The following is a 26,804-nucleotide window of genomic DNA, read 5'->3' as shown; positions in this document are numbered from 1 at the left end:
TGGGCCCCCAGCCCCACGTCAGCCTCCCTGCAGCCAGCTGAGTCCTGCCTGCTCCGCTCTGTCCCCCAAGACAACCCCCGTCTCCCAGCAGAGCCTCCAATAGCCCCGCAACAGCCCCTCCCCCGTCCAGTGTCTCTCCCCAGGTAAGAGGGTCGCCTGGCCCCTCTTCTCCGCCCCCTCCCATCCAATGTTCCCCCCTTGCTGGGGCCGGTTGTCGGGGTCTCCCCTCTGCAGCCCCTTGTCTGTCCTCTGAGCAGGGCCGGGGTCACCAGGGTCCCAGACACCGCGGCTCCGCCTCTGGGCTGTTCTCTGAAACAACAAACTCCCCCCCTTTGTCACATTGAACCAGTAACTGCTGGGCACTGAGTGTGCAACACCCCCCCCAACTCCACAGCGCCCCACTTCCTCACACAGCCCCAGAGGGGACGAGACGAGGGTCCCCGCCCCGGGCCCAGGCCGCTCCGGCCAGCAAAGGGCCGGGGCAGAGGCGAGCCGGCAGGCTGGGCATAACGAAGGGGGGAAGTTCTCTCTCCTGGAGCCAGGAGAAGACGATAATTTAGCCTCCAATCAATCCTTTAAATGCGCCCAATTGAAAGATTGCCTCCGAGCGCTGCCTATAAACAGGGCGGTAATGGATTCCTCGCCGGTAATAGGCAGCCGACACATAAACCTACCATACCAGGGTCCCTGGGCAGCCTTCAGCGCTCACCGCCAAGCCACGAAGTGACCGGGGCAGCGCGGGGCAGTGGCCCCGGCCCCGGCCGGCCGAGCAAAGCGGGCGAGGGAGCCCTGGGGCTGCACTGCCTCCCGCGAGTCCTTGAGCTGCGCACGGGCCCGGGGCTGGGCAGCCGGGTTGGAGTCGCGCTCAGGGACGGGCAGGCGCGGAGCCGAACCCCGCCATGCCATCTCAGCTCTGCCCTCTGCCCCCTCCCGCCCAGCCACGGGGGCGCTATGGAGCATGGGAGTGACACGCCGGCATGGGGGGGCGGCAGGCGCCTGGCTCGGGATGGAGAGGGGAGGGGATGAGCCGTCGCAGTGTAGCCGTAAATCGCAAAGGAGCTCGAGGCGAAAGCCATTCGTGGTCTAAACCCGGCTGCTCGGGCTGCGGGGCACGTGGGCGCTGGGGCACTGAGCCACCCCTCAGCGGTTCGACAAGGGCTCTGCTCTCTGCTTCCAGCACCCAGTCCTGCCCCTCTGGGTGCCCCCCAGCTGGCCAGGCCTTGGCTGCACCGTTTGTCCCGGGGGCCGTAGCGGGTGGGCACAGGTGTGGTTGCGGTGGGTGGAAGGGACCAGCCCGCGGTGCCGGGAAGAGCTGCTGTGTTCTGGAGGGAAGGTACCGCAGAGCCAAGCGCCAACAGACCTGCCCGCCGGCTGAGAGCCTTGCCCCCGCCCCCCGCCCCCCGCCCCCCGCCAAGGGCCCTGGGAGGGGATCATTGCCTATCACAGGCTGTGGTGCAGTGGGGGGGCTGTCTGCTCTGTGACCCGGGGTCCCCCTGTGCTGTGATGGGAGATTCTCACTGACTCTCCCAAATGTGGATTAACCCAGACACCCAGGCGCAGCCCCACAGGGAGAGACAAAGGGAGGAGGGGAGACCAGCACCGGGCTGGGGGCAGGGCTGGGAGAGAGTTTTTTAGTTTCTGTCTGGGATCATGGAGGAAGCAGCCTGAGCCAGGGCTGGGATTTAGGGGCCCAGGCTCCCCCATCTCACGGGGGCTGAGGCATCCTGGGCCTGCCCTGGAACCAGATCCCATCTGTGCTGTGCTGCATCCTGGAGAAGCGATAGACTCCCCCTGTCCTACGGGCTGCCGGAGTCTGTTTGTGCCACTCCGGGGGTGCAGGAGGCAGGGGACCCCCAACGCGCCGCCACACAAGCGCAGTGCCCCTCCTCCGGGCCGGGGGTCTCTGCGCTGGGCGTTCCAGGCACAGGTCATGAATAGATCGGGAGCTTTCCTCTCGGGGGGGGGGGCTTGTAATGGGAGGATTAGGAGGGGGATGGGCTTTGGAAGCCTTCTTCCCCCGCGTCCTTTGCAGCCCCGAATCCAGGTGGCGAGTGTGTGAGCCGCTCTCCCAGGCAGGGACGCTGGCACCACGAACCCCCACGGCCCCGTGCCCACTGCACACGAGTGCAGGCAGTTCCTCCGGGCATTGTCCGTCTGTCCCTGGCGGCGCGGCTCGTTCCGTCGCCGCTTGTCCCCCGACCAGCCTCTTGAGCACAGGCCTAGTCCAGTGCCGGGTGTCGGAGAGCTGGCTCTGGGACGGCTGGCTCTAGCGCCCCCAGCAGGGAGGTGCTGCGCCATCACTGCAAACCCATCGCCCTCATCCTGCCTTCCTTGGGACCCCGGGCCCAGCCCTCACTCCCTAAGGCCTCCGAAGGGCTCTGCCCCACAGGGCCAGGCCGCCCGCCCTGGAGATGGGAGCAAGGGGAGGGTTCCCCCTCCTGCAAATGTCTCTGCTCCCCTCCCAGACTGACCCCTCCCTGTGGGCCCTGGGCGCCTGTCCCACAGGGCTCTGGGGAGCGGCTGGCGTGCAAGGGGAGCTGGGCGGCCGTCCCACGGGGCTCTGGGGAGTGGCTGGCGTGCAAGGGGAGCTGGGCGGCCGTCCCACGGGGCTCTGGGGAGCGGCTGGCGTGCAAGGGGAGCTGGGCGGCCGTCCCACGGGGCTCTGGGGAGCGGCTGGCGTGCAAGGGGAGCTGGGCGGCCGTCCCACGGGGCTCTGGGGAGCGGCTGGCGTGCAAGGGGAGCTGGGCGGCCGTCCCACGGGGCTCTGGGGAGCGGCTGGCGTGCAAGGGGAGCTGGGCGGCCGTCCCACGGGGCTCTGGGGAGTGGCTGGCGTGCAAGGGGAGCTGGGCGGCCGTCCCACGGAGCTCTGGGGAGCGGCTGGCGTGCAAGGGGAGCTGGGCGGCCGTCCCACGGGGCTCTGGGGAGCGGCTGGCGTGCGAGGGGAGCTGGGCGGCCGTCCCACGGGGCTCTGGGGAGCGGCTGGCGTGCGAGGGGAGCTGGGCGGCCGTCCCACGGGGCTCTGGGGAGCGGCTGGCGTGCGAGGGGAGCTGGGCGGCCGTCCCACGGGGCTCTGGGGAGTGGCTGGCGTGCAAGGGGAGCTGGGCGCCTGTCCCACGGGGCTCTGGGGAGCGGCTGGCGTGCAAGGGGAGCTGGGCGGCCGTCCCACGGGGCTCTGGGGAGTGGCTGGCGTGCAAGGGGAGCTGGGCGGCCGTCCCACGGGGCTCTGGGGAGCGGCTGGCGTGCAAGGGGAGCTGGGCGGCCGTCCCACGGGGCTCTGGGGAGTGGCTGGCGTGCAAGGGGAGCTGGGCGCCTGTCCCACGGGGCTCTGGGGAGTGGCTGGCGTGCAAGGGGAGCTGGGCGGCCGTCCCACGGGGCCGTCCCCATCTCTCTACTGTGGGGAATTCCGGTGTCTCCGTTCCCTCTCGGCACACCGCGGTGCCGTAGCGTGTGCCGGCCCTCAGACTGGCATCCCTGCCCCCCAGGGGTAACGGGCCAGTTCCCGTCCCAGGCTGTTCCGTGGTGCCGGCCCGGGGCCCGTGACCGAGCACCCCCCACTGTGCAGCGCCCGGTGGCTATGGGGGTGTCAGGGCAGCGGCGGGGTGCAGGAGAGGCCTCTGCGTGTTTCCACGAAGGCTGCAGTCCCTGGCAGGCTGCTGCAGGCGCGGTGCCCCGGCCGACATGCTGCCGCGTCCAGTGGGCATTCTGGCATTTATAATTTAACTCCAGTAACGAGATGTGCTGAAGGTTTAAAATATTAATCAGCAGCGAGGCGGCCGTGACCCAGGGAAAATGGAGGGAGGCGACTGAAATTCAAGATCAGATGTAGCCGGGTGACCTCTCCGCAGCGAATTCGTCTCTTCTCTCACTCCGGCTGGGAGAGGCTTGCGGGGCCCGGCGCGGGCTCGGGCAGGAAATGTAGGTCGCTGCGTGCGGGGGGAGCCCCGGGCGCTCGGCAGAGAGCAGCTGCGCCTCCTTCCCTCCCTGCGTGTCAGGAGCGCGGTTCGGCCGGAGTCTCGGCTGGGCCTGCTGTGGAGGACGGAGCTGCAGTACCCCCCTCCCGGAGCGCTGTGCCGGGGACTCGCTGCCCAGGCTTGGGCAGGGCCGCTAGGCTTGGCATGTGGCCGCAGCTTGTCTGGGCAGGGCCAGGAGGGGGTGACGGGCGCTCACAGGAAACGCCTCTTGGCCGGACGTCCCCTGGAACACCTGTGAGCGGCAGGCAGCGCGCCCTAGTGGGGAGAGCCCAGGGGTGGGAGCCATGTTCGCGACTGGCGGGTGACCTTGAGCAAGCCTCGGATTCCCCGGGTGCCAGGTGGGGGCAGGGTAGGAGCGATCGCCCTCGGCCTGCGGGTGCAGGGGCGCGTGGCGGGAAGGGGCCGAGCCAGGCCGGGTGCTCAGCACGTCCATTTGTTCCACCCAAATGAGGCCCTCTGGCCATGGGGCATTTGTGTCCTGTCCCAGCTCGTCCTTGGCCTACAATGGGTGCGAAAGAGACTCGCCTTGGTCCTGCAGGGCGGGGGCGGGGGGGTGGGGGGGATTATGGCTGCCAGAGAGGAGCTTCCAGCTGCCAACCCCAGGCAGGTCTGGCTCCTGGCGCACTGAGAGGGGCCCGTGGGGCAGCCAGGTCCCAGCTGACCCGGGGCCCCTGGGCCGTGTCGGGGGGCAGGCGAGGAAGGGCCCTGGCAGCGCGGCGAGGCGAGAGTCCATCCGGCGCGGGCTGGAGAGCCTCTTTACACTCCTCGCACGCTTCCGCCGGAGGCGCGTGGACGAGATAATCCCCGCGTGCAAATGAAATGCGAAAGCTTCTGGCAGCTGCTGCTTGCAAGGCAGCGCGGCCCGCCTGTGCATGCGAGCGGCTGACGGCCCAGGTGCCAGCACAGGTGCCAGATGGCGCATGCCAGGCCGGCCGGGGGCAGCATGTGGCGGCAGAGGACACGGGGATGCCGGTGGCTTCCAGGGACAGCTCTTGCTAGGGATTCTGCAGACGGCTCCAGAAGTAGGAATAAGAGCCTCCGGAAAAGGGCGCTTTTTCCGGAGGATCGGGGCCAGTCTAGACGCTCTTTTCCGGCTTTTTTAAAAGCCGGAAAAAAGCGGCGGACATTTTTATTTAAATGCCGCGGGGGATATTTAAATCCCCCACGGATTTCCCTACGACGACTCATGAAATTTACATGCCCCTTCTGGAAAAGGGGCCAGTGTAGACGTAGCCCCCCTGCTGTACCGGCTGGTGGAGTCTGTTCGTACCACTACGGGGGTGCAGGAGGCGGGGACCCCGACGCGCCGTCACAGCAGGACTTTGCTAGGAGGGGTGCAGCCCTGGGCGGGGTTCCCTGGGGAGCAGGCGGGATCTCCAGCCCGGGAGGTGTTTCAGGCCCGGCTGGTGGGGGCAGCCGAGCGCCCGGCCAGGTTTCTCTCGCTCCAGCCGGCTGGCCTCGGGGCTGGCTGCTCGGCCGCACGCTGGGGCAGCTTCCCTGCTCCCTGGGGGCCTGCCCGGCATTCCCAAGCACCGGTGGCTTGGCACAGGCTGGAGACCCGGCCGAGCACCCAGGAAATCCTGCCCCGGGAACCGCAGCGCCTGGCTGCAGGCCGGGCCTGGCTCAGTGAGCCCCAGGCAGAGCTGGGCTCCCGGTCTCCTTGGTAGACGAGGGCCGGGGGGACAGAGGTGGCCCGGAGCCCCGGCCGGGCCCTGCGCCTCGCGGCAGCAGCCACGCTGCAGGGCGCCCCCTTCCCCCGCCTGCCTCGCCGCCGTGTTTGCAAACAGGGGGGCCCCAGGGAGCGCCGGCGCCGCGCTCGCCCTGCGCCGCAGCTGAGCCAATTAGCAGCGGCAGCAGCACAAGTGGCTCTTCTCAGACGCACCTCGGGCGACGGGAGCCGGATGCCACGCTGCCAGCAGCCTCCCCGGGCCCAGGGCGGCGAGGGCCGCGCACGGCGACAGAGCCTCCAGCCGACAAGGGGAGCAGACTTCCTGCCCAGCCCCGCTGGGGAAACTGAGGCACGGGAGAGTGACTTGCTGCTGATCATGCTGTAAGCTTGGGGATGGAGCCCAGTGCTCTCAACACCCCCGCCCCCATTCTAACCCAGCACAGCTGAGTCTAGCCCCACATGCCTTGTTCTGCCCCACCTGGGCCCTTCCCTGCTCCCCGCCCGCCGGGGAAGAAAGTGGCTTTTGTTCCCTACAGCAGGGCTCTGGGTGCCGAGCGCTCCAGGGCCACAGCCAAGCGGCAGCCCCAGCCAGCGTTCAGCTGCCGCCCCCCTAGTCGCGTGTGCGCCGGAGATACGGTGCCGGGAGGAGACGCTCAGAGCCGGGCCCACCTGGCCGGGCTGCTCTCCTGGGGAGGTCGTGCTGGGCTCCGGCGCCCAGGGAGGGAGGCCAGTGCGGGCGCGTGGCTGCAAACAAAGCAGCGACTCTGGCAATGCAGACGGCCCTCGTGCGGGTCTAAATGTCCCTGCCTGCGCGCCCAGCTGGTCTGCTGGCGCGGGGAGCTGGGCAGATGTACCAGTGTCTCAGAACAGGGCTGGGCACACGCCAGGCCCCCTTCCCTAGGGGTCCCTGCCAACAGACTCCGCTTGGCCTCCCGTGTGATTCCTGGGCCCCTGCTCTCACGCTTGGAGCCACCCCCGGCGCGCCTGGCGAGGAACGGTAAAGTCCTGGCCCGGGCTGGTAGGCCGCCGGGTCCTCCTGCCTCACGCCGGCACCTCCGCCGCCTTGGCATGACTCTGCCGGCTGGCTCCTCTCCCTCTCGTGCCTTGCAGCGCAGGGTGTAACGCTGTGCCAGGCGCCAGCTGGCGTGCGGGCGGAGCCGGGAGTCTGCAGTGCCCGGGGGGCCCGGGGCGGAGTGCCAGTCTCCATGGAGCAGAGCCGGGGTTGCTTTCCCAGCTGTGACCGGAGTGTGCCGGGCCGGGGAGACACCCCTTGGCAGGGGTCGTCCGCTGGCATCCCCGGCCTGGCTCCTCCCAGCGCTGTGTAGGCCAGGGCTCGGTCGCCAGCTTGCCCGTCCGCTCGCTCCTTTGTTTTCATTCTCTTCTAGCTGCTTTGTTCCCCCTCCCCAAAGCCCAGCCCGGCTCCGGCCCGGCTCCAGCCCGTCCCGCAGGCACATTGCAGGCGCTCCGGGTGTTCCAGCGACGCGGGGTCCGGGGGAAAGGCCGTGGCAAGCCGGGCTGGCTGCTTTTGTGCGCGCCGGGCTCTGACTCCCAGGGCTGCAGTAGCAGCTGACGTGCCGTTTATCACCCCCGCGGCGCAGGGAAATGGCCGTACAAATGCATTCGCTCCGGCGGGAGAGCGGAGAATCGGGATTAGAGGGACGCAGGGTGGGGCCCCCGGGGGAGCTGGGGATGGGGGGGGTAACTGCAGCTGCTGCTTGGGGGGTCTGGGCTTCAGGCTCTGGCGGGGGGGGGGGTTAACATGCACGTGTGCACATGGTTAACCGATCCGCTGGGCTCGGCGGTTAACCCACAGGCCCCCGCCATCTCTGCTACAGAGGCACGGGGGGAGGGAGCTGGGAGCCGGTGGGCATGGGGAGCCGGCTGTTAAGCCAGCTCTGTGCCTGCTGCCACCGAGCCGCCTCTCTGCCTCCCGCAGAGGCAGCAGCTGGGGGCAGGCGGGATCCGGTGCTTGTGGAGTGCTGCTGCCCAGCGCAGGGTAGCTGGGGTGGGGGAAGAGTCCCCAACCTACCCTGGCCAAGTGCCCACATGCTCTGCCCAGCCTGGTGCGCCAAGGGCTCGCACACGGCCCTGAGCTAAGCCAGCCCACGGGGGCATGGAGGCAGGGCCCCAGGCTGGCTGGGACCCCTCTAGAGCCTCGGCTGGGACCACCTGGCCCATCTGCCGGGTCTCCCTCGGCTCCTCCCCCTTTTATTTGGCGAGTGACCCAGAAAGTCCCCGCCCCTCCCCCGCACGGAGGCGGTGTCGCGGCGGATGTGCGGGCGGGCCAGCTGCGCCCCATCCTGGCGTGGCCCCGGCGCGGGCACGACCGGCTCCAGCAAAGCTCCGACAGGATAGCTCCATTACGGCTACATGGCTGTAATTTCCAAACATTGCGGCTGGTATGTCAGCCGTCATTTGTCATCGCTGCGTCTCTCCTTGATGCTCGAGGGAGCCTATTGAGACGCCATGTGACACGTGTCAGTGGGTAAATGACTGTTCAATTCAAGGAGAAGCGCAAGACACACAAGGTCAAACGCTTCCCCCGCGCGCCGGCAGGAATATTAAACCGGCGCGGCCTCCTGGAGCGCCGAGGCTGCGAGCGATGCCGGGCCGGCCCCCGGGCACCGCCACCTTCTCGCATGGCCCCCGGCACGCGGGACTGCGGGGCCAGGCTCCCCGCTGGGCCCAGCTCCGTGCTGCCCAGGAGCGCTGGCGAGGGGCGGAGACCCGGGCTGAGCAGCTCCGGGCGTCTGACCCAAGGGGCATGTTCCCCAGAGGGCAGACCCAGGAGCGCCTGGCACCCAGAGCAGCCGGCGGCGGCAGGGCACGTGTCTGAGGGGGGATAACTGGTAAACAGCCGATGCCAGGCTCTGCTGCAGCCGGCAGCCTCCTCCTGGGCCCGTGGGCACTGTGCCTAGGCATGGGCACAGGGGCGGGAGGCAGGGTCCTCTGGGCAGGGATCTGGGCCCAAGCGGTGCCAGGCAGCCAGCTCTCTCCAGGCTCCGGAAAGCCCAGGCCCCATGCCCGGCGCCCATTCTGCAGACAAGCATGTGACTTGGCCTGCAGGGAGGGGGCTGGTCTGGAGAGCCGGAGAGAGGCTGCCTGGCACCATCCCTGCCCGGGTGCCCCAGCCCTCGCGCCAGGCAGCCCAGGCCCCCCATCCTGGTGGCAAGAATGACCCTTCATCCCGCCCGTCCCCTCGCACCCCTCGTTGGCGCTGTGCCGGAGGGCGCCTGGCCGGGCATGTCAGCGCGCCCAGCTCCGGCGTGGCGCTAGTGGCGCTGAGAGCCGGGCGGGGTGCGGGACCCTGTGGGGCCTGGCGCTGGGCGTTCATTAGGGCGGCCTGGGGCCTTTCCTGGATGCTGCTCCTAGACAGCCCAACAGGGACCCTGCACGAGAGGCCCGGCCTGGGGCGCGGGAAGCCGGAGCCGAGCGGGCAGGAGGCCGAGGGAGTTGGGGAGCCAGCCTGCCGGGCCTGGCCTGTGTCCAGCCATCTGCCCCCGCCCGGCCCCGAGGTGCGGCGGCCCCGTTCCGTGTGGCTGGAGCTGGGGGCGGCTCCTGCGCTCGGGAAAGGTCAGAGGCGGGCAGGGGGCTGGCGGGAGCCCCATGGCCGTGTGGTATTTAGTGACCTTTTCCAGGGCCCAGCTCCGCCGCCCGCTCCCTGCCGGGGCCCAGCAGCCCGGGAGGGGTGGGGCCGGGCAGTAACAGCTGGGGGGGTCTGGGGCGGGGCAGTGGCACCTGGGGGGTCTGGGGCGGGGCAGTGGCAGCTGGGGGGTCTGGGGCGGGGCAGTGGCAGCTGGGGGGGCCTGCGATTCTGGCCGCCCAGCCCCCTCCCTCCCCTGGGGCACTAAGGCTCGGGCAGGGTTCTCCGGGCTCTGCAGGGGGTTGGTGCCTCTTGCTGGCCCTGGGGGCCTGATGCTGACTGATGGGGGGGGGGGCGTTCCGATGGTGGGGGGGCGCCAGCCTCTGTGCAGCAGGGAGCCGGTTTGTCAGCCCACCCACCGGCCCTCCCTCCGCACTGCTCTCTGCCCGGGGCCGCCGGCTCTCTCTAATTGCCTCCTTGTCATGGCAGCCGGCGCCCGGCCTCCTGCCCAGACAGGGGCCAGCCCCCGGGAGGGGGAGGAGCGAGGACTGGGCCCGGTTCCAGCCGGCCGCGGGGCTCCAGGCAATTCCGAAGAACAGAGAAGGTCCCCTCCGCCAGCGGGGCCTGCGGGCGGCGGCGAGAGCTCAGCCAGCACCGAGTGACAGCGCGTCCCCCTCCCCTGCCGCCCGGCTGCCCCTCCGGTGCACATGGCTTGCATCAGTGCAGCCACCTCTGGGGCACGGCACAGCAGCTCCTGGGCAGCCGCATAGAACAGGGAGCGCCGCGCAGAGGGAGCTTTCTCAGGCCTGCCACAGAGGCCAGGGAGGCCGGACCACAGCGGTCGCCAGCCCGGGTGGCACGGAGCCCTCCCTCCTGTGGCCGGGCGCTGGGTTTTGCTCCGTGCTTGTGCACTATTGATCCAGCCCTCTCCCGGCTGCTGTTTGTTTATTTTTACACTAGACACGATTGATTTCTGCCGGGAACCCCCCGCTGCCCCTCCCGCCACCCGCCACTCACAGCTCTGGGAGGCGGGGTCTCCAGCTGCCCCGCCTGCGTCCGTTCTTAATAGACTGGCGCCCGGGAAGCTTGCGGAGGGAGGAGATCCCCGGACCAGCTGGCTGCATACCCCGCTGGACAGGCTGCTGGGAGCCAGGGCGCCCTCCCCGGAGCCTGCCCTGTGGGCTCAGCTGGGCGGCGTTTGGCCCAGGAGGGCCCAGGCAGCGGGCACCATCCGGGCCCCGGGGAGGGGCCTCCGGTGTGAATTGGCACCGTGGCTGCCTGCGGATGCTGCGTCCGACATACGGGCACTGGCCAGGCTGAGTCTGCGGACGGGCTGAGTCCCACAGGGACTGGGCCAGCTGGTGGTTAGCGAGCGGGACAGGGAGTCGGGACTCTTGGTGTCTCTCTCCGGCCTGTGTGGCCCAGGGTCTGTGGGCTCAGCCCTGGGGGCGCTGGGTGAGGGGGAGGCTCTGGGCTCTGCGTGGGGGTGTAGAAATGCCCTTTGCCAGCAGCGGTCAGTGCCCAGGTGGGGAAAGGCTTCTGGGCTTGGCAGGACTTTGCCCCGTAGCGCCTCAGCCTGGCCCTGGCTCTGGACGGTAACTGGAGAAAGCCAGTGCCCATGGGCTGGGGGGGACCTGGATTGCGGCTGGCAATTGCGTGGCACCCCCCTCTGCTGGCTGGGCACCCCCGTCACCCGACCCTGAACCCCCTTTCCTGTCCTAAGCCCCCTCTGACTGACTCTTCCCCCAGGCCCTACCCCCAGCCTGGGGCAGCCCCGCCTGCCCTTTGTCTCCCTTCTGGGCCAGGAGTTATCTCCCGTCTGGCCCTCAGGTGCCTGGCCCAATACTCATCTGCAGGGAGTCATGCCCAGCCCCTCTTTCCTCATGCAGAGAGTGCTGCAGTGGCTAGGGGAAACTGAGGCAGACACACACACACACACACACACACACACAGAGCACAATCCAGCAAAGAGTGAATGTAACAACAGAGTGAACACAGGCCTACAAGAGGGTGCTACAAGAGCGGGCAACACCCCCACTGCGTCCCAGCCCCACGCCACGCGCTGCTCCACCTCCACTGTGTCCATGGCCCGGCCCTGGCTGCGAGATGCTGGAGCTAGGTGGGGTCGTTTTGCCAAAGGCCTCTGGGCTCGGTAGCGCCCCTGCTCACTCCAGCGAGCTCGGGGTGCCAGAGGGGAGCGAGCGCTCTGCCAGGCTCCGCGGTGGGCAGCGTGGCATGGGGGGGGCTGCACACCAGGGTGCCTGCAGGGGGCGCTGTTGGCTGTGCCCAGCCGGGGGCGTGGCTGGTATTCAGGCCGTGGCGGGTGAGGGCGCTGGGGGAGCAGGCAGAGCAGCTGTGGGTGCACAGGGGACAAATATGACTCCCCTTCCGGAGCCTGGCGCGTAGCTCAGGAGCCGGCCTGAGGCTGGGGTCACCCCTAGGCCCTGAGCCCCCTGCTCTCCGCTGGGGGATGCGCCGCTTTGGGAGCCTGCGCGGCCTTGTGGCGTCTCTGCTGCCGCGGAGGCGCTGTGCTCCCGCAGAGCCGGCCCCGGTCCCTGGCCCTCCGCTGCTCCTCCCCAGGCTAGGCACAGGAGCCCGGAGGGAGCGTGTCCCGGAGCCAGGCTCAGCGCTCTCCTGCCCCTGGGCCTGGCTCCTGGTCCCCTGGCTCCTGCAGAGCCCACGCCTCGGGCCCAGGCCCCCCCTGCCAGGAGTGCTGGAGAGCCCGGCGTGCCTGGGAGCCTGGCTCGCTCGCCTGGCTTTGCCGGCACCGGAGCCGCCACCGCGCGCCCGGCTCCCTGCCCCCCACAGCGCCGCGTATGAGCCGCTTTCCAGGGCGAAATCGCCCCCGCCCCCGCCGCCCCTCCACTCGCTTGCCAGGGCTCCCTCCCTGGCCAGTGGGGGCAGCGCCCAGAGCCAGGCTCAGGGTCTGTGCCCCGCTCCGGGCAGGGGCTCGGGGTGGAGCAGGACCCCTGGGATCCGGGCCGCCAGGCAGATGACTCCTTCTCGGGGCCCGTTGTGTCATCGAGGGGCCCCAGATTCCTCCCTGCAGCTGCTGGCAGGGGGGCCTTAGCCCAGGCAGTCCTGGCCCTGCGCCAGCCCTGCCCCGGGCACAGCTCCGGTGTGACGGAGTTGGGGGCTGTGTACTCTAGCGGCCCGGGGCCGTCACTGGTCGCTGTGTGGGCTGGGGGTGACCCCTACTGGCCTGCGTCTGTAGCGCCACCCAAGGGGGGCGCCCTGAGGGCCCCGTGTCCCGGCCCAACCAGTTCTCACCTGATAGGAAAGGGGTCTGAACAAAGGGAGGGTGGGCCTGGGGGCAGGGCAGTCTGGCCTGGGAAACACGGAGAGAGGAGACTAAGCAGAGCACTGAGGGGGCTCGGGGCAAACCGCCAGGGGGAGCCAAGAGGCGCCTTCCATCCGGCCCCCCGACTAGTGGCTTTGGCCAGCTCGTGTGCAGGGACCCAGCCCTGGCACTGCCCCCGCTCTCCGCTTCCAGCTGGGGCTGCACCTGCCCCGTGCGGCGGATCCTTGGGGCCCCCGGGCTGCCCCGAGTGCTGCAGAGGGCAGAGATCAGGCCTCTCCTCTCCACTTTGCCCGGCAGAGGGCCGCTCCCGCACAGCCCTGTGGGAGATTGACCCAAATATTCGGCTGCCTACGGCCCGGCCCTGCCAGGGCTCCCCTGCCCAGCGTGACCGAACCGGCCGCCTGCCTGGCCCGTGTCTCCGCCAGCCGGCTCCGGTGCAGCGGCGCGGGCGCAGGGGAGGTGGCAGGGGTCGCGGCGTCAGGCCCTCCTGGTGGGCGCTGATGAGCATTTCAGTGTATTGACATGTTTTGCTGGAGCACAACACACCCGTTGGGAGGTTACATCTCATCATCGGAGCCATCCAGCGAGCAGCGGGAGCAGAGCGAGCGCAGCCGTTCCCAGCCGCCCGGGGCAAATAACCCGCTTGTGGAGCCGCGCGGAGCCGGGGGTGGGTGGATCTCGGCGCCAGAGCCCTCTCCATCCCAGGGCCAGCACTGTCCGGGCTGTGCTCTGCCGCCGTGTCCCTGCCTGGGGGGACGGGGCCGCGCAGCTGACACCCGGTTTTTGGCACTGGTCTCCACACAGCGGGCACGGTGGTCGGCCACGCCCCGTGGGACCCTGGGGTCAGTGCTGAATGCCTGCCCGGGCGGGCGAGTTCCCAGAAGCCTTTGCAGCCTTGTGGGGCCACTGATGATTGTGCCATATCTGGGGCAGCTGGTGTTGGGTCCCCCCTCGCTGCCTGAGTGGGTGGGGTGGGGGCTGGGAGGGAGGCGAGTGCACCACCTCGTGCTCCGGAGGCTGATGCCCTGTCCCCTCAAGGATCCACCCCACCCCTCCACCTTCCACCTCTTCCCCCCAGTGCCCCCTCCCGCGGTGGGGAGCTATTGCAGGCAGCAGTTAATGAGCCGGGGTACGGCTGGGGCTGGAGTGCTAATCCCCTATTAAAACCTAAAAGGGATTCCGGCGCCCTTCACTCGAAACTCATTAACTTTTATGGGATAATAAATGGATCCTATTAAAAAATAATTCTGTTCGTGCTGGGTGCAAGTTAACCTCGGCGAACGTCTGCAGCGAGGCGCGTCTCTCCCCGCGCGGGCCGGGGGCAGGGCCTGTCCCGTCCGCCATCCCGGCTGGGCCACCTGCTGCTCCCCAGCCCTGCGCTACGTACGGTGCCGGGGGCCAGGGCGCCAGCTGGGGGCTCTGGCCAGCTGGGTTCTTTGCAGGGGGGCGGGACACCTGGTGTAACCCCCACACCCAGAGTGACTCATTGTCCCCTGTAGTGGCACCTAGACCCCAGCCCCAGCTCAGACCACGAGACCGCCCGAGGTCCCGGGTTCAAGTCTGCCGGGTGGTGGTTACGCTGGCTCCACCGGGTGGGTGAGGGATCAAGTGGGAAGGGCTGTAGACCCGGCCGTAGCAGGGCAGGAACAGCTACCTGCCCCGTTCTTTAGTCTCTGGCAGAACGGGGTGGGGCTGGGTCATCCTGTGGCCCCAGAAGTGAACCCAGGGCGGGGGGCTGCAGGTTGAGGGGCAGTAGCTGGGGCAGGGTGAGTGGGACATGAGGGGCATCAGCAATTGAGGTTGGAGCCTGGGGCTGTGATATTGGGGCCGTGGGTCAGGAGCAAGAGGTGCTGGCAAACGGACGGTGGGGAGGCCTTTTGCTGGCAGCCCCTATCCACTCCCTGAGCCCCAAATTCAGCAGGGCTCGGTCCCCTTTTCCCCAATCTCTGCAGCCAGGGCCTCTCCCCAGTCCCTTCCGGGCGGCCGTCACATGGGCCCCAACCCTGGAGGGCCGCCCTTGGCAGGGTGCGGTCTGATTACTCGCTGACTGGCCCTGTGGAGGCCTCAGGGTGTAAGCGCGCTGCCAGGACGTCCCCCCCGCCCGCGGCCGCTCCCCCGCCGGCCTGGAGCAGGCCAGCCCCGGCACGGTGCCTGTGCTGCCTTGCCGAGGGGACGGGGGCGTCTCTCCCCGAGCAGCCGGACCTGCAGGAGAGGGGCCAGGCTGACCTGAGGCCTAAGCAGACAGTGCCATGCAGCCCTTCCCCAAAGCCATCGCCCTGCTTGTCCGGAGGGAGTAAACAATCCAGTCACTGTTTACGTAGGCCCTACAATAAGTCCAGGTACCACGGGGACAGGGGGCTTTGGGGAGTGGAGGTCCCTTGATTTCAGCCAGCCCTTGGCGGAGCCGTGATGTTGCCTGGAACGGGGCAGTGGCAGGGGCAGGCTCCGGGAGACGCGAATCCGCCAGGGAGCCGTGCTCAGTGGCTCATTAGGGCTGATGAAAGCCTTTTCTCATTTAGTCTAAACACCGGCAATGGCTCGGCACGCAGGTGATTTGCATAGCTTAGGGGATAATGCGCAGGGAGGGCCGCTAGTGAGGCAGCACGGGGGGGGCTGCGGGGGAGCCTGGCGCACTGCCCTGCCCGGGGCGCAGCGCAAAGCCCCAGCTGCTGGAGTCAGGTGACGGGGACCCCGCCATAAGCCACCGGTGGCCGGGCTGAGGCTGGGCGGGGGGTCAGCCCATGGAGAGCCCCCACATAGGCTCTTGACGGGCTCTGCGCCCCCTGTCTGTTGCGTGGTCTTGCCAGGCCTGGCTCCGGGGCCCCTGGCATTGCTCGGACTGAGCCCGGCAGCCGGGAGTCGCCTCCCTTTGGGCCGGAAGCCCCTGGACCAGTCAGTAGCTGGGCGGCAGGAGGGCCTGGGCCAAACAAGCCGCAGCGGCCCGTCGAGCAGCCAGGGGGCGCCTCCGGCGCGGGGCGGGGTTGGGCCCCGGGGTGCCCCCCAGAATCGCCCTCTCCCAGGCGCTCGCGGTGCCGACAGTCATCAGCTCTGTCGCAAGCGACGCGCCACCTCGGAGACCCCGCTGCTGCACCGGCAGCCGGCCCCTGCCCGGACATGGGGGGCTGGGCCCCGCAGCCAGCTGGGAGCCTGTCGGAGAGGGGGCGGGGCCGTTCTGCCTGCCGGGGGTCTGGATACCAGCCCCATGTCGGCCCCGGCCTGGCTGACGAGACGCTACCCGCTGGGCCTCGGCACCAGGGCCGTGCGGGGCTGGGGACACTGGGGCCGGGGCTAAGGGCGGTGCCCCGGGAGCCCCACAGAGCCCTGGCCCCATTGCAGCGGGGGGGAGGCACTGGCTCTGGGCTTGCCCAGCCCCAAGCAGCTGAGATCCAGGACACAGGGCTTCTGTGACCGGGGCCCGGGGGCAGCGCGGGAGCCAGCCGCTCAGGTCGGCCATGTCCCTGTGCCCAGGGCGGGCGGCGTTAAAGCGGGGCCTGGGGGCGGGGGCTCTGCAGGTCCCCCCTCACTCTGGGAAGGGGAGCACGGTCTGGGGGCGCTGCCTCCCCCTGCACACAGAGCCTGGTGGCTGTGAGCCGCTGCTGGGGGGTTTGGCGGATGGTCAGAGAGCGCCCAGGCCAGCGCGGGGCAGGCAGCATGCGGCACTTGGCGGGGGTGTTCACAGCACAAGGGTGCCCTGGGAGAGGCCGCCGTCCTGGGCTTGCCACGGTTGAGCCACATGGAGGTGGTGGGGCCTGATGTGCAGGGTTACAGAGCCAGGCCCTCCCGCCCCCCAGCTCCTTCCCCTCCTGTCTCTCCGGGTTCTCAGCCGCCTCTCTCCTCCCTCCAGGCCTGGCCTCGCAGGAGCCCAACGGGCTGGACCGGAAGGCAGGGGGGGTCTCTGCGGCCGAGGGGGGCCGGACGGTGCCCCCCACTCCGGACGAGGCAGAGGGCGAGGTCCGCTTCGTCTCCACGGCGCCCACGGTGACCCTGCTCAACCACCACCCGCTGCTGGAGGAGTTCCTGCACGAGGCCCTGGCGCAGAAGGCCTCTCTGAGGCAGGGGCCCTTTCTCCCCTGGGGCCTGGGGGGGCCAGGCCCAGTCCTGCCCGACGCGCTGGGGCGGGCCACCCAGCCTCCCATCGCCCACCTGCCCAACCAGGACGACCTCCCTGCGTTTTCGGAGCTGCCCCCATCCCCCACAGGGCCAGCTGCCGCCCCCCTGACCCCCACCAGACCCACCGCCCCGGTGGGAGAGCAGGCTGAGGCCCGGGACGTGGAGGGGACCCCGGAAATGGTCCCTGCGGAGCTGGGAACCGTGGCTGCAGGCCCCGTGGCACCGTGGACACAGCCCCAGCCGGCCGGCTCAGAGACCAGCTCTTCCTCGGTCCCCACGGAGCCTCCCGTCTCCCCCGCCGCGCTGCCCAGCCCGGCTCCAGCCACGGCCACCCGGGCCAGCAGCAGCGCCCCGACCGGCGTCACCCCCACCGCCCGGTTTGTCTCGCCACCAGCACCGGCGCAAGCCAAGGAGCCCGGGACAGGGGCTCCTGCCACCGCCATGGTTTCGGGGGATGAGGAGGAAACCACCACGACCACCATCACCACGACCACCATCACCACGGTGCAGGTGCCAGGTGAGGGCCGGCCCACGCTGCTGGGGGCCACAGAAGCAGGCTCAGGGCCTTCGGAAGCAAGACCTGTGCCCGGTCGGCGCCAGCGCTCCTGCCTTGGCACCCTGCCGGAGCAGCACCCAGTGTAGACGCGCCCTTGACGCAGGGGGCCGGGTTCATCCAGGGCCCAGCCCTGCAGGGTGCGTGTGAAACAGGGTGTCGTGGCAGCAAATCCAGCAGCCAGGGGCTGGTAGGGCAGGGAAGGCCCAGGCAGGGGTCCCTGTAAGCCTAGTGCTTGGGCAGCCACCCAGGAGAGATTCAGGTGCCGCCCAGCTCATTAGCAGAGTGCCCCCAGCGGCACCGTGTGCTCTTATTGGTGGTGCACATCTGCACCTGCCTCCGTGCACAGAACAAAATTTATTCTTCCCATGGATGGAAAAAATGAGAAAGAACATTGGACTCAGGCTGCTCCTGGCCCTTGGTGGGGTCCCTGGGGTGAGGCTAAGCACTTCTCTAGAGGCGGGTCAGACCAGGAATCACCGTCAGCCGCCACAGGGGTCCTGGAGGTCGGGCTCAGAGAGGAGGGGGCAAAGGGGCTCCACCGTGTCTGAGGGCGGAGGGGCGGAGCAGCAGGGCCTGGCTGGGCAGGGAGCAGGGCCGAGCCTGTCCGGTCCCATGGTTTCCTCTTGCCCCCAGCTCTGTGCAACTGGAACCTCACTGGTCCCGAGGGCTCCCTGGAGTCTCCAGAGCCGGCCAGCTCGCCCTCCGACAGCCTGGACTGCACCTACACCATCTCCAGCTACCCCGGCTACGGCGTGGAGATCAAGGTCCGTGCCATGGGTGGCTGCATGCAGCATCACCAGCCGGGCGCCTGTCAGGGCATCCTGCAGGCCCCCAGGCTGGAGTGGGGGAGGCTCCTACATGCTGAGCCCAGGGCAGGGGGCGCTTCTGGGCATCGTGGATCTCTGCGTGTGAGCGGAATCCTAGCGAAGTGCCGGCGACCCAGCAAGCCACATGGCTCCCTCTGCCGTTAGCCCGCTGACCTGTGTGCTGGGAACCGCCCACACCACGGAGGCAGCGCTGAGGGGCCTGCGTCTCTCTCCTCCCCCCCCAGAAGATGGCGCTGGGGGCACTGGTGGGGGGTGTCACTTGATATGCAAATCCATGGGCTCAAGGCATGCTGGGCCTGTCCCTCGCTAGCCATTGGGGCAGGGGCATCTCTGGCTACAGGACCAGGCATTGGGCTGCAGTGCTGGGTCGGAGGGGCAGGAGTGAGCTGCAGGAGTGAGGTGCATGGGCCCCAGTGCAAGAAGGGTCACCCTAAGCTGGGTGGGTGGGGTGGATTTTCACTCGGGGGGATGCGGGGGGGATTGGCTGTGGGTTGCAGCTGGTTCCTGGAGGGGGGGTTGGCTAGCTTGCTCTTTGGTTCTGAAGCAGGCGTTTTGTGGGCTGTAGCCCAGCAGTGCTGGACTTTTCCTCTTGGCTGTGCACCCCCCCAGGAGGCAGGGACCTGTGGGGGAAGTAGCCGGGGAGCTGTTCCACAGTCTGTCTGAGAAGGGGCTGCAGGGGCCGTGTGGCTGAGAAGGAAGCCCTGCCGTTTTGGGGCGGGTAGCTAAGGGGGTGCTGTGCGGCCGCAGGGCAAATCGATACCTGTAGCGTTTGGCGACATTTGAACAATGCGTCCCAGCCCCCTGCCAGCCCCTCCTGGGCCTGATTAGACCTCAGCAGCTCAAATGCCACGTGAGTAACTAACTAACCCCGCCGGGTCCCCCCGCCATTGAGCCAGGCTCTGGGTTCACCCCCCCAGAGCCAGGCGGGGCCGGCCCAGGGTCACCGGCCTCCTGAGGGCTGGCGCTGGCACGGCGGGGGGGTGAGCCCAGTGCTACCCTGGGGCTGGCCGTGGGGCACATCGCCAGGGAGCCAAGCGAGGCGTTTCCCAGCCCCGCCCCCGTCGTTCCCCGCCACGGGGCAGCTTAACGGCACCACGAGGCGCTCGGCGTGCTGCCGGCCCGCACGTGGCTGCCCGCACCTCTGCCCCGGCAGGCGCGCGGCGGTAATTAGCGGCGGGGCGAGAGCTGCGTATCGGCGCTGCTCTTCATTACCGCAGCCGTGCTTAATTAACGTCGTTAATATCCAATCGCCTCTAATGAGACAAGGCGACAGCTTGGGGTTCCTCAGGGTAAGCGATGATGCCGTCACAGAGAAGGCTGCCAGGAGCTAGGTCTGGGCCCCAGGCAGCTGGGGACGGACGCTGGGGGCTGGTCCTCGTGCTGTGAGCGCCGGGCTGCACGGCCGTGTCCCGGCACGGGGCCCAGGGCTTCCCACGGCTACAGAACGGCTGAACCACCCCCCGGCCACCCGCGCCCCAGCCCTGCCCGGCGAGTCCTGCACCGGGTGGGGGGCGTTCTGTGTTATAAGGATACGATAAAATATAAACCGTTGCCAGGCAACCTCAAGGTTAAACCTTCCCAGGATTCCCAGCAAGCCCCGGTGACACGGCAGCCGGCTCACCTCCAGCAGCGGGCAAGCAGCGGGCGGGACCGGCACGTGGCCACACTCAGAGCACGTGGGCTCTGTGCCCAGCTCTGGGAGGCCTGGGCAGAGTCTCTCTGGGGCATGGTGGCCCCAGTGCCCAACAGGGTGATTCTGGCTCCAGAGCAAGGCGTGGGGCTCAGACACTGCAGCCGTGGGGCAGGCGTGGGACCCACGTTGCTCTCGCTGCTGGCTGGACCAGCGGGCCCAGGGGCAGTTCCCGCTTTCACCCGGATGAGGCCTGAGGCGTCGGCGCTCCTCCTGTGTCTGCCCCCAAGCGCTCGTGTGGGTGAGTGAGGGGCAGCTGGCTGCCGCCGCTGGGGAGAGAACTCCATTTCCTGCCTGCATTGCCACGCTGCGTGGTGGCCCGGCCCTGCCTCCGGGCTCCGTGGCTGCCGCCGCTGGGGAGAGAACTCCATTTCCTGCCTGCATTGCCACGCTGCGTGGTGGCCCGGCCCTGCCTCCGGGCTCCGTGGCTGCCGCCGCTGGGGAGAGAACTCCATTTCCTGCCTGCATTGCCACGCTGCGTGGTGGCCCGGCCCTGCCTCCGGGCTCCGTGGCTGCTGCCGCCAGGGAGAGAACTCCATTTCCTGCCTGCGTTGCCACGCTGCGTGGTGGCCCGGCCCTGCCTCCAGGCTCCGTGGCTGCCGCGTGACTGTTCTGCCTGGGAGAGCAGCCGCGTTCTCGCTGTCTCCTCTGGGCCAGGGCCACCTGAGCCCTCGGGACGGGGACGGGGAGGCTCCCGCAAGCGCCATTGAGTCAGAGGCAGCTACCAAGCCTGGGCGGATCCTCTCTGAGCCCTGGCGTGGCCCTGCCTGCCACGGGGAGCAGCAGTGGGCCGTGCCGAGGGCATGCCGTGCACTAAGCCAGCTTGCACCCATCTCACATGGGCCAACGCATCCCGCCCCTCCAGGCGCCTCTGCACCACGTGGTGCCCGCGGGATCCAAACCAGGGAGAAAGCGGCTTGGTGCCGGCGGTGGAAACGCCCCCCCTTCACACCCACGTGGGTGGGCGGCGGCTCCCCACAGCCCGGCCTCGCCCTGCGGCTCAGCTGCTGCTCCTCGGCTGCCGTGCTGCCAGCCACATGGTGCTCGCCTGGCCTTGCTGGGGGCTGGCACGAGCCCCACAGCGACCTGCAAACGGGCAGCCAAACCCAGCCTGGCCTGCCGCTGCGGTGTCCTGCCACGGAGCGCCCCCCCGGGTGCCTCTCGGCACGGCTGCTGAGCGCACGTGTGCACACGCGGAGGGGCGTGGAGGCGTGCCTCTGTGTGTGTGCATGCACGTGCACAGGGCATGAGTATGCGTGTGGGCCCGTGCAGTGCCGAGGGGGTGCCTGTGGGCCCGTGTGGAGAGGGGGGTTGTGCCTGGAGGCCCGTGCCGGGGGGTGCCTGTGGGCCTGTGCGGTGGGGGGGCAGTTTGTGCGCTCTGTGGACGCTGCTGGCGGCTCCCTACCCAGCTCCTCTCTCCAGCTGGCTGCATCTCTTTGCCATCTGGAGCGCGTCGTGCTGGCGGGTCTCCATCTCCGCTGGCCGGGCTCCCTCGCGCCGCGCCCAGAGCCTCTTCCCCACTGCCCGTTAACTCTCGCCTGCCTGGCTGGCTGGGGCGGCGTGCGTGCGAGCCCCCGTGCACCACGTGCAGGCTGAGGCACGTGTCATCCCTGCACCGGGGAGCACCTGCCAGCCCCGTGCCCCTGACACTGGCTGTGGGCTCCTCCAGCGCCCCGAGCCACCATGGTCCATGCCCCACCCAGCCCATGGCGGCCTCTCGTGCTATTACCCCCGTGACTGAGGCGTGGTTTGCTGTTCACTGGGCCCGTGCGAAAGGTGCCACCTTGGGGCAGTCTGTCTCTGCTAGGGGTTGGCAGCTCACTGGTCCCAGCTGGGACCAGTACCGGCCTGGCAGGCAGGCAGCCCTGGAGCCCCCGGGACTCCCAGTGCCAGGTCCAGTGTGAGCCACCGAGGGCGAGGCCATGGGGCCGTGGCCGCCCACAGCAGGGGCTGGAACCGCAGTGCCCCCTCCCGGGGTGACCTGGAGTCGTCAGAGGAACGAGGTGCCCTCTTGTCCAGCCAGCACGCCCCGTGTCACCGTGGGGCCATGCCCCTTCGCCCCTCCCCCAGCACACACCTCTGCCAGGGCCAAGCGGGAGGTGGGTTCACCCAGGAGGTGCCCCCGCACTAGCTAACCCCAGTACTCCTGGGGCAATGCCCGGGGCCCATCCCAAAGGTCTTCGTGGAGGGGCAGGGGCGATGGCTGGGCCCCCAGTGCCTGCCGCCCCCCCTCGGCCAAGCAGAGGGCGCCTGGCAGGCCAGCTTGGCGCGGTGCCCCGTACGCTGGCAGCCGTCACCGCTTCCAGCGCTCTCGGCTGGGACAGCCGCCGGTTACCATGGCAATGGAGCGCAGGCGGTGCTGCTGTTGAAAGGCTGCCGGGGGGAGCAGGCGCGGGTGCCCCCGGGGGAGCTAACGGCAGCACCGGCCCTGGCGTCGGCCTTGGCAGGGACGGGACCTCACCCGGGCCAGAGCCAGCCCTGCCCGCTGGGGGTTGGGGGCAGAGCAGGGGGGCTCTGGGTTCTTTCCCCGCTCTGCTGCCTGCACTGTGTGGTGCGGGGCCCCTGGCGGGCAGGGCCCCGAGGTCTCCAGCACTCGGAGAGCCTGCTAAGAAAGTCGCTTCTGCCCCCCGGCCGGGGCAAGGCCAGCCTGTCCGAGCTCCATTAGCCCCGGCAGCCACAGGGAGATGGTGCCACGGGGCTGCCCGGCCGTGGGCGCTTCGCCAGCGTGGTGCCGCTGGAGCCCGCAGAGCCCCCGTCGGGCAGGGCCCGCTCAGCGCTCGGCGTCAGAGCGGGGTGGGGCTGGGGGCGCGTCCCCTCCCAGGATGGGCGCTCTGGGCCCCGCCTGCCCGCGCCGGCTCCCCGCCGCAGATGGATGGGGCTGCTAAGCGTGTTTGAAAGCTGCTGCCGCGCCGACAGGCTTCGCTGCTCGCTCGCTGCCCTGGGGAAGGCTGCGAGAGACGTGCCCGACTGGCGCTGCCCCGGCAGGCCGGGCTCTGGGGGTGTCGTGGGAGGGCTGGGCACATCCCCTGCCAGAAGAGGGACAGGCCTCGGGGCATGGGCACCGGTAGGTGACTGTGCCCACCCCTGAGGTGCTGGCAGGAGAGGGCTGGGGGTGCCTGGAGCCTGGTGGGTGTGGGGCAGGAGGCTAGGCTCAGATTCAGTGTGTGGGGGGGAAATGGGGCCTGAGGCAGCACCCTGCTGCGCCAGTCGTCCAGCCGGGCCCGGGGGCAAGGCAGGGGGCAAAGTGCCCCTACCCTGGGCCAGGCGCCTGACGCTGCCCCTTCCTCCCGCAGGTGCAGAACATCAGCCTGCTGGAGGGGGAGACGGTCGCAGTGGAGACCTTCGGGGGCCTGGAGCCCGTGGTCCTGGCCAACGAGTCCTTCCTCGTGCGAGGCCAGGTGATCCGCAGCCCGACCAACCGGGTCAGCGTGCGCTTCCAGAGCCCCCAGCCCGCCAGCCCCGGCACCTTCCGCTTCCGCTTCCAAGGTACGGCCCCGCCTGGCCGGGGGGGCTGTGGGGACCCCCATTTAGCAATTCTGCCAGCGGGGGGCACAGCCCCTTGCCTTCCGCTGGCCCGGGGCCAGCCACACGCGGGGGCCCGCACTCCCCCTCGCTCCCGGGGCCCCGCAGCGGCCCCCGCGCCAGTGGGCACAGTCCTGCCAGCCCGGCGCTCTGGCGCTGCAGCGAGGGCTGGGTGCGAGGTGACGCCCTGCCCCATAGACCCAGTGCCCCGCGGCAGCCCCACCCCCGGGGCAGTGGGCACCCAGATGGGCTGGGGGGCTTCGCAGGTCGGGCAGCCAGCATCAGTCAGCTTGTAGGGGTGCCGGAGCCAGAAGCGCCCAGCACTGCCCCGCCCCTGGCAAAGGGGGCCTAGCAGCTTAGCTGGGGAGGGGCTCTTTCTGGGGCAGCAGGTTTGCAGACATTTTGCTGGTGCACCCCTCCCCCGTCCAAACTCACCCCCCCCCCATCTGCTAAGGCTCTGAGGGGGAGTTAGAGGGGGAGGGTACAGATTGACAGGGAGTTTGGGGGCTGGGTGCATGCTCTGGGCTGAGGCAGAGGATCGGGGTGCAGGAGGGTGGGGGGAGTTTTGGGAGGAAGGGTACAGACTCTGGGAGGGAGTTTGGGGGCTGGGTGCAGGGTGAGGGGTGAGGCAGAGGATCGGGGTGCAGAATGGGGAGGGGAACAGGTTCTGGGGGAAATTTGGGGGCTGGAGGAGGTGGGTGAGAAAGGGGTTGCAGGATGAGGGGGAGGTGCAGTGCTTACATGGGGCACCCCCTCCTAGGCAGGGGGTCTCCGCACACTGCCGGCCACAGACACTGGCCCCACTGCTCCCATTGGCCACAGGGGCGCTCGGGGCTGGGGCGGCATGGAGACCTGGGGACGTGCTGGCAGCCACGCTTGCAGCAAGCTGGCAGGAGGTTCCGCTAGCCCCACGAGGGTCCCTGGGCCGGTGCCATGGCTGGGGGGATCAGGCGGGGTCAGAAGATGCAGCGGTGGGGTGGGGAGCACATGGGGCAGCAAATGAGGCTGGAACCTTGCTGGCGCCCAGGCCCCAGGAGACCAAAAAACTCGCCACCTAGCATCTCTTGTCACGTGGCTCATTGCACACTGGGGACGTGGCATGACACCCACGGGAGGCGTCTGCACGATCTGGGCCCCGGCATGTCACCTTGGCGAGCTTTGGCTGAGCGTGGGTCGCAGACACCCCCGATGCCCCTGGAGCCCCTCACCCCCACAGCCTGGGGCACCCAGCAGCCTCCTCCCCAGGGTTCGGGGGGTCAGTGGGCACTGGGCAGAGAGCTGTGCTGGAGGCAGCAGGCAGCCCACCCACCCAGCACCCGTCTCGGCCCTCCACCCGCTGCGTGGCCCCCTGCCTCCGTGGCAGCCCTGGCCTCTCCCCTGCAGGTGAGTCACGGCGTGCCCGGCGCAGCTGCCGCCAGCCAGGGCCAATTAGCCTGTGTATCGCTGCCGGAGTTAATCTGCACCTCGCCAGGTTAAACGGGCACCAACCAGAGAGACGCGCTAATGGAGAGATAATTGGTGTGAGCAATTACGGGCTCATTTAACATAATTACTGGCAAAGTTAGCCCCCGAGACACAGACCGCAGGGTGGAGCCGCTCCTCCCGCCCTGTGCCCAGGGGCCATGGGCCAGCCCTCCGGGAGCCTCCAGGGGGACTCTGCAGAGGGGCTGGCTGCAGGGGGAGCCCAGCCGCACCCCACGGGCTGCCTGCCACTTGGGGCCTTTCTCCTCTGCTCCGCGGGCTGGGCCTTGTGCGCCGGTCTCCTCCCGCGCCCCACCTCTGCCCACAGGGCCAGCCCCAGGGGCCTCCCGACTGGGGGCCAAGGGCCCTGGCCCACCAGTTGCCAGGTGGGGGCCTGAGGGAGAAGCTGGGGTTTCAGCTCTGGTGCCCACGTCACAGTCCCGACTGGCGATGGGCCCTCCAGAACCTCTGGCCGGAGCAGCGTCGCCATGGCGATGCCACCCCACAGCCCTCCTGGCGCTGCCCAGCCAGGCCCGGAGCCCCGTGCAGCCGGGACATGCCAAACATACCAGCATGGGGGGCAGACGTGGGGTGGGGGCATTGTAGGGTGGGGTGGGAGTGGAGATGGGGGCAAACGTGGAGGAGAGAGGGATGTTGCAGGGAAGGGGGGTTGGGCGAGGGCAGACGTGGGGTGGTGTAGGGCCGGTAGAGGGCAGACATCAGGTCGGGAGGGGGCAGAGTCTCTGTGGTGGAGCTCAGCCCCCCAGGAGCAGCCAGCCCCCGGGTGGAGGTGCTGCCGTATCATGGGGCTGGAGCTGCTGGTCTCGAGATGCTCATGGAGACGTCACGCACGCGACGTTCTCTGGGTCCAGGCCGTGCAGCCGCTGGGCAGCATGACAGGCTGGGCCGGCAGGGCCGCGGGTCGGGACTAGGGGCACCGGCGGGGTGGGGGGGCCCAGGGCTTGGGCCAGCAGGGCTGCGGGTCAGGCCTAGGGGCACCGGCGGGGTGGGGGGCCCACGGCTGGGCCGGCAGGGCCGCGGGTCGGGACTAGGGGCACCGGCGGGGTGGGGGGCCCACGGCTGGGCCGGCAGGGCCGCGGGTCGGAACTAGGGGCACCGGTGGGGTGGGGGGGCCCAGGGCTGGGCCGGCAGGGCCGCGGGTCGGGACTAGGGGCACCGGCGGGGTGGGGGGGCCCAGGGCTGGGCCGGCAGGGCCGCGGGTCGGGACTAGGGGCACCGGCGGGGTGGGGGGGCCCAGGGCTGGGCCGGCAGGGCCGCGGGTCGGGACTAGGGGCACCGGCGGGGTGGGGGGGCCCAGGGCTGGGCCGGCAGGGCCGCAGGTCGGGACTAGGGGCACCGGCGGGGTGGGGGGGCCCAGGGCTGGGCCGGCAGGGCTGCGGGTCGGGACTAGGGGCACCGGCGGGGTGGAGGGGCCCAGGGCTGGGCCGGCAGGGCCGCGGGTCGGGACTAGGGGCACCGGCGGGGTGGGGGGGCCCAGGGCTGGGCCGGCAGGGCCGCAGGTCGGGACTAGGGGCACCGGCGGGGTGGGGGGGCCCAGGGCTGGGCCGGCAGGGCCGCAGGTCGGGACTAGGGGCACCGGCGGGGTGGGGGGGCCCAGGGCTGGGCCGGCAGGGCTGCGGGTCGGGACTAGGGGCACCGGCGGGGTGGAGGGGCCCAGGGCTGGGCCGGCAGGGCCGCGGGTCGGGACTAGGGGCACCGGCGGGGTGGGGGGGCCCAGGGCTGGGCCGGCAGGGCCGCGGGTCGGGACTAGGGGCACCGGCGGGGTGGGGGGGCCCAGGGGTCGGGCCTGGGGGCACTGGTGCAGCTCGGCAGGTTTCGGTTCCTTCTCTCCCGTTTCCCATGGTCCTTTGTCGCCTCGACCTGCTCACGGTTCCTCAGCAGGGCCAGTCGTGTCCCCCCCAAGAGCTCAGAGCCAGGCTGCGGCGTCTGTGCCCCAGCATCTCCTGTGAGCCCCCGACCCCCCCCTGCACCCCCCGGCTCCTCGGCCCACACACGGTGCCGCCCCGACTCTATTAATGGGAAAATAACGACAGATTGTGCCGAGCGCGTCCCTCAGCTGGGGTCGCCATGGCAACGTGCAGCAAATTAATGGG

At 69.8% G+C, this 26,804-nt stretch overlaps 1 protein-coding gene across 2 annotated transcripts in view; it reads left to right on the top strand.

Moving 5' to 3' along the window:
- Positions 1-26,804, top strand: part of SEZ6 (seizure related 6 homolog) — a 51,330-nt gene that overhangs the window by 7,394 nt on the left and 17,132 nt on the right. For both annotated transcript variants that reach the window (XM_075904531.1, XM_075904532.1), the window contains exons 2-4: positions 16,369-17,151; positions 17,824-17,954; positions 23,001-23,193. In XM_075904531.1, the coding sequence (XP_075760646.1) occupies positions 16,369-17,151; positions 17,824-17,954; positions 23,001-23,193 (1,107 nt within the window). The remainder of the gene's footprint in view (positions 1-16,368; positions 17,152-17,823; positions 17,955-23,000; positions 23,194-26,804) is intronic.

Source organism: Pelodiscus sinensis, chromosome 21, assembly GCF_049634645.1.
Source record: "Pelodiscus sinensis isolate JC-2024 chromosome 21, ASM4963464v1, whole genome shotgun sequence".
Lineage (NCBI taxonomy): Eukaryota > Metazoa > Chordata > Testudines > Trionychidae > Pelodiscus > Pelodiscus sinensis.
This window is presented reverse-complemented; position numbering and strand designations above follow the sequence as displayed.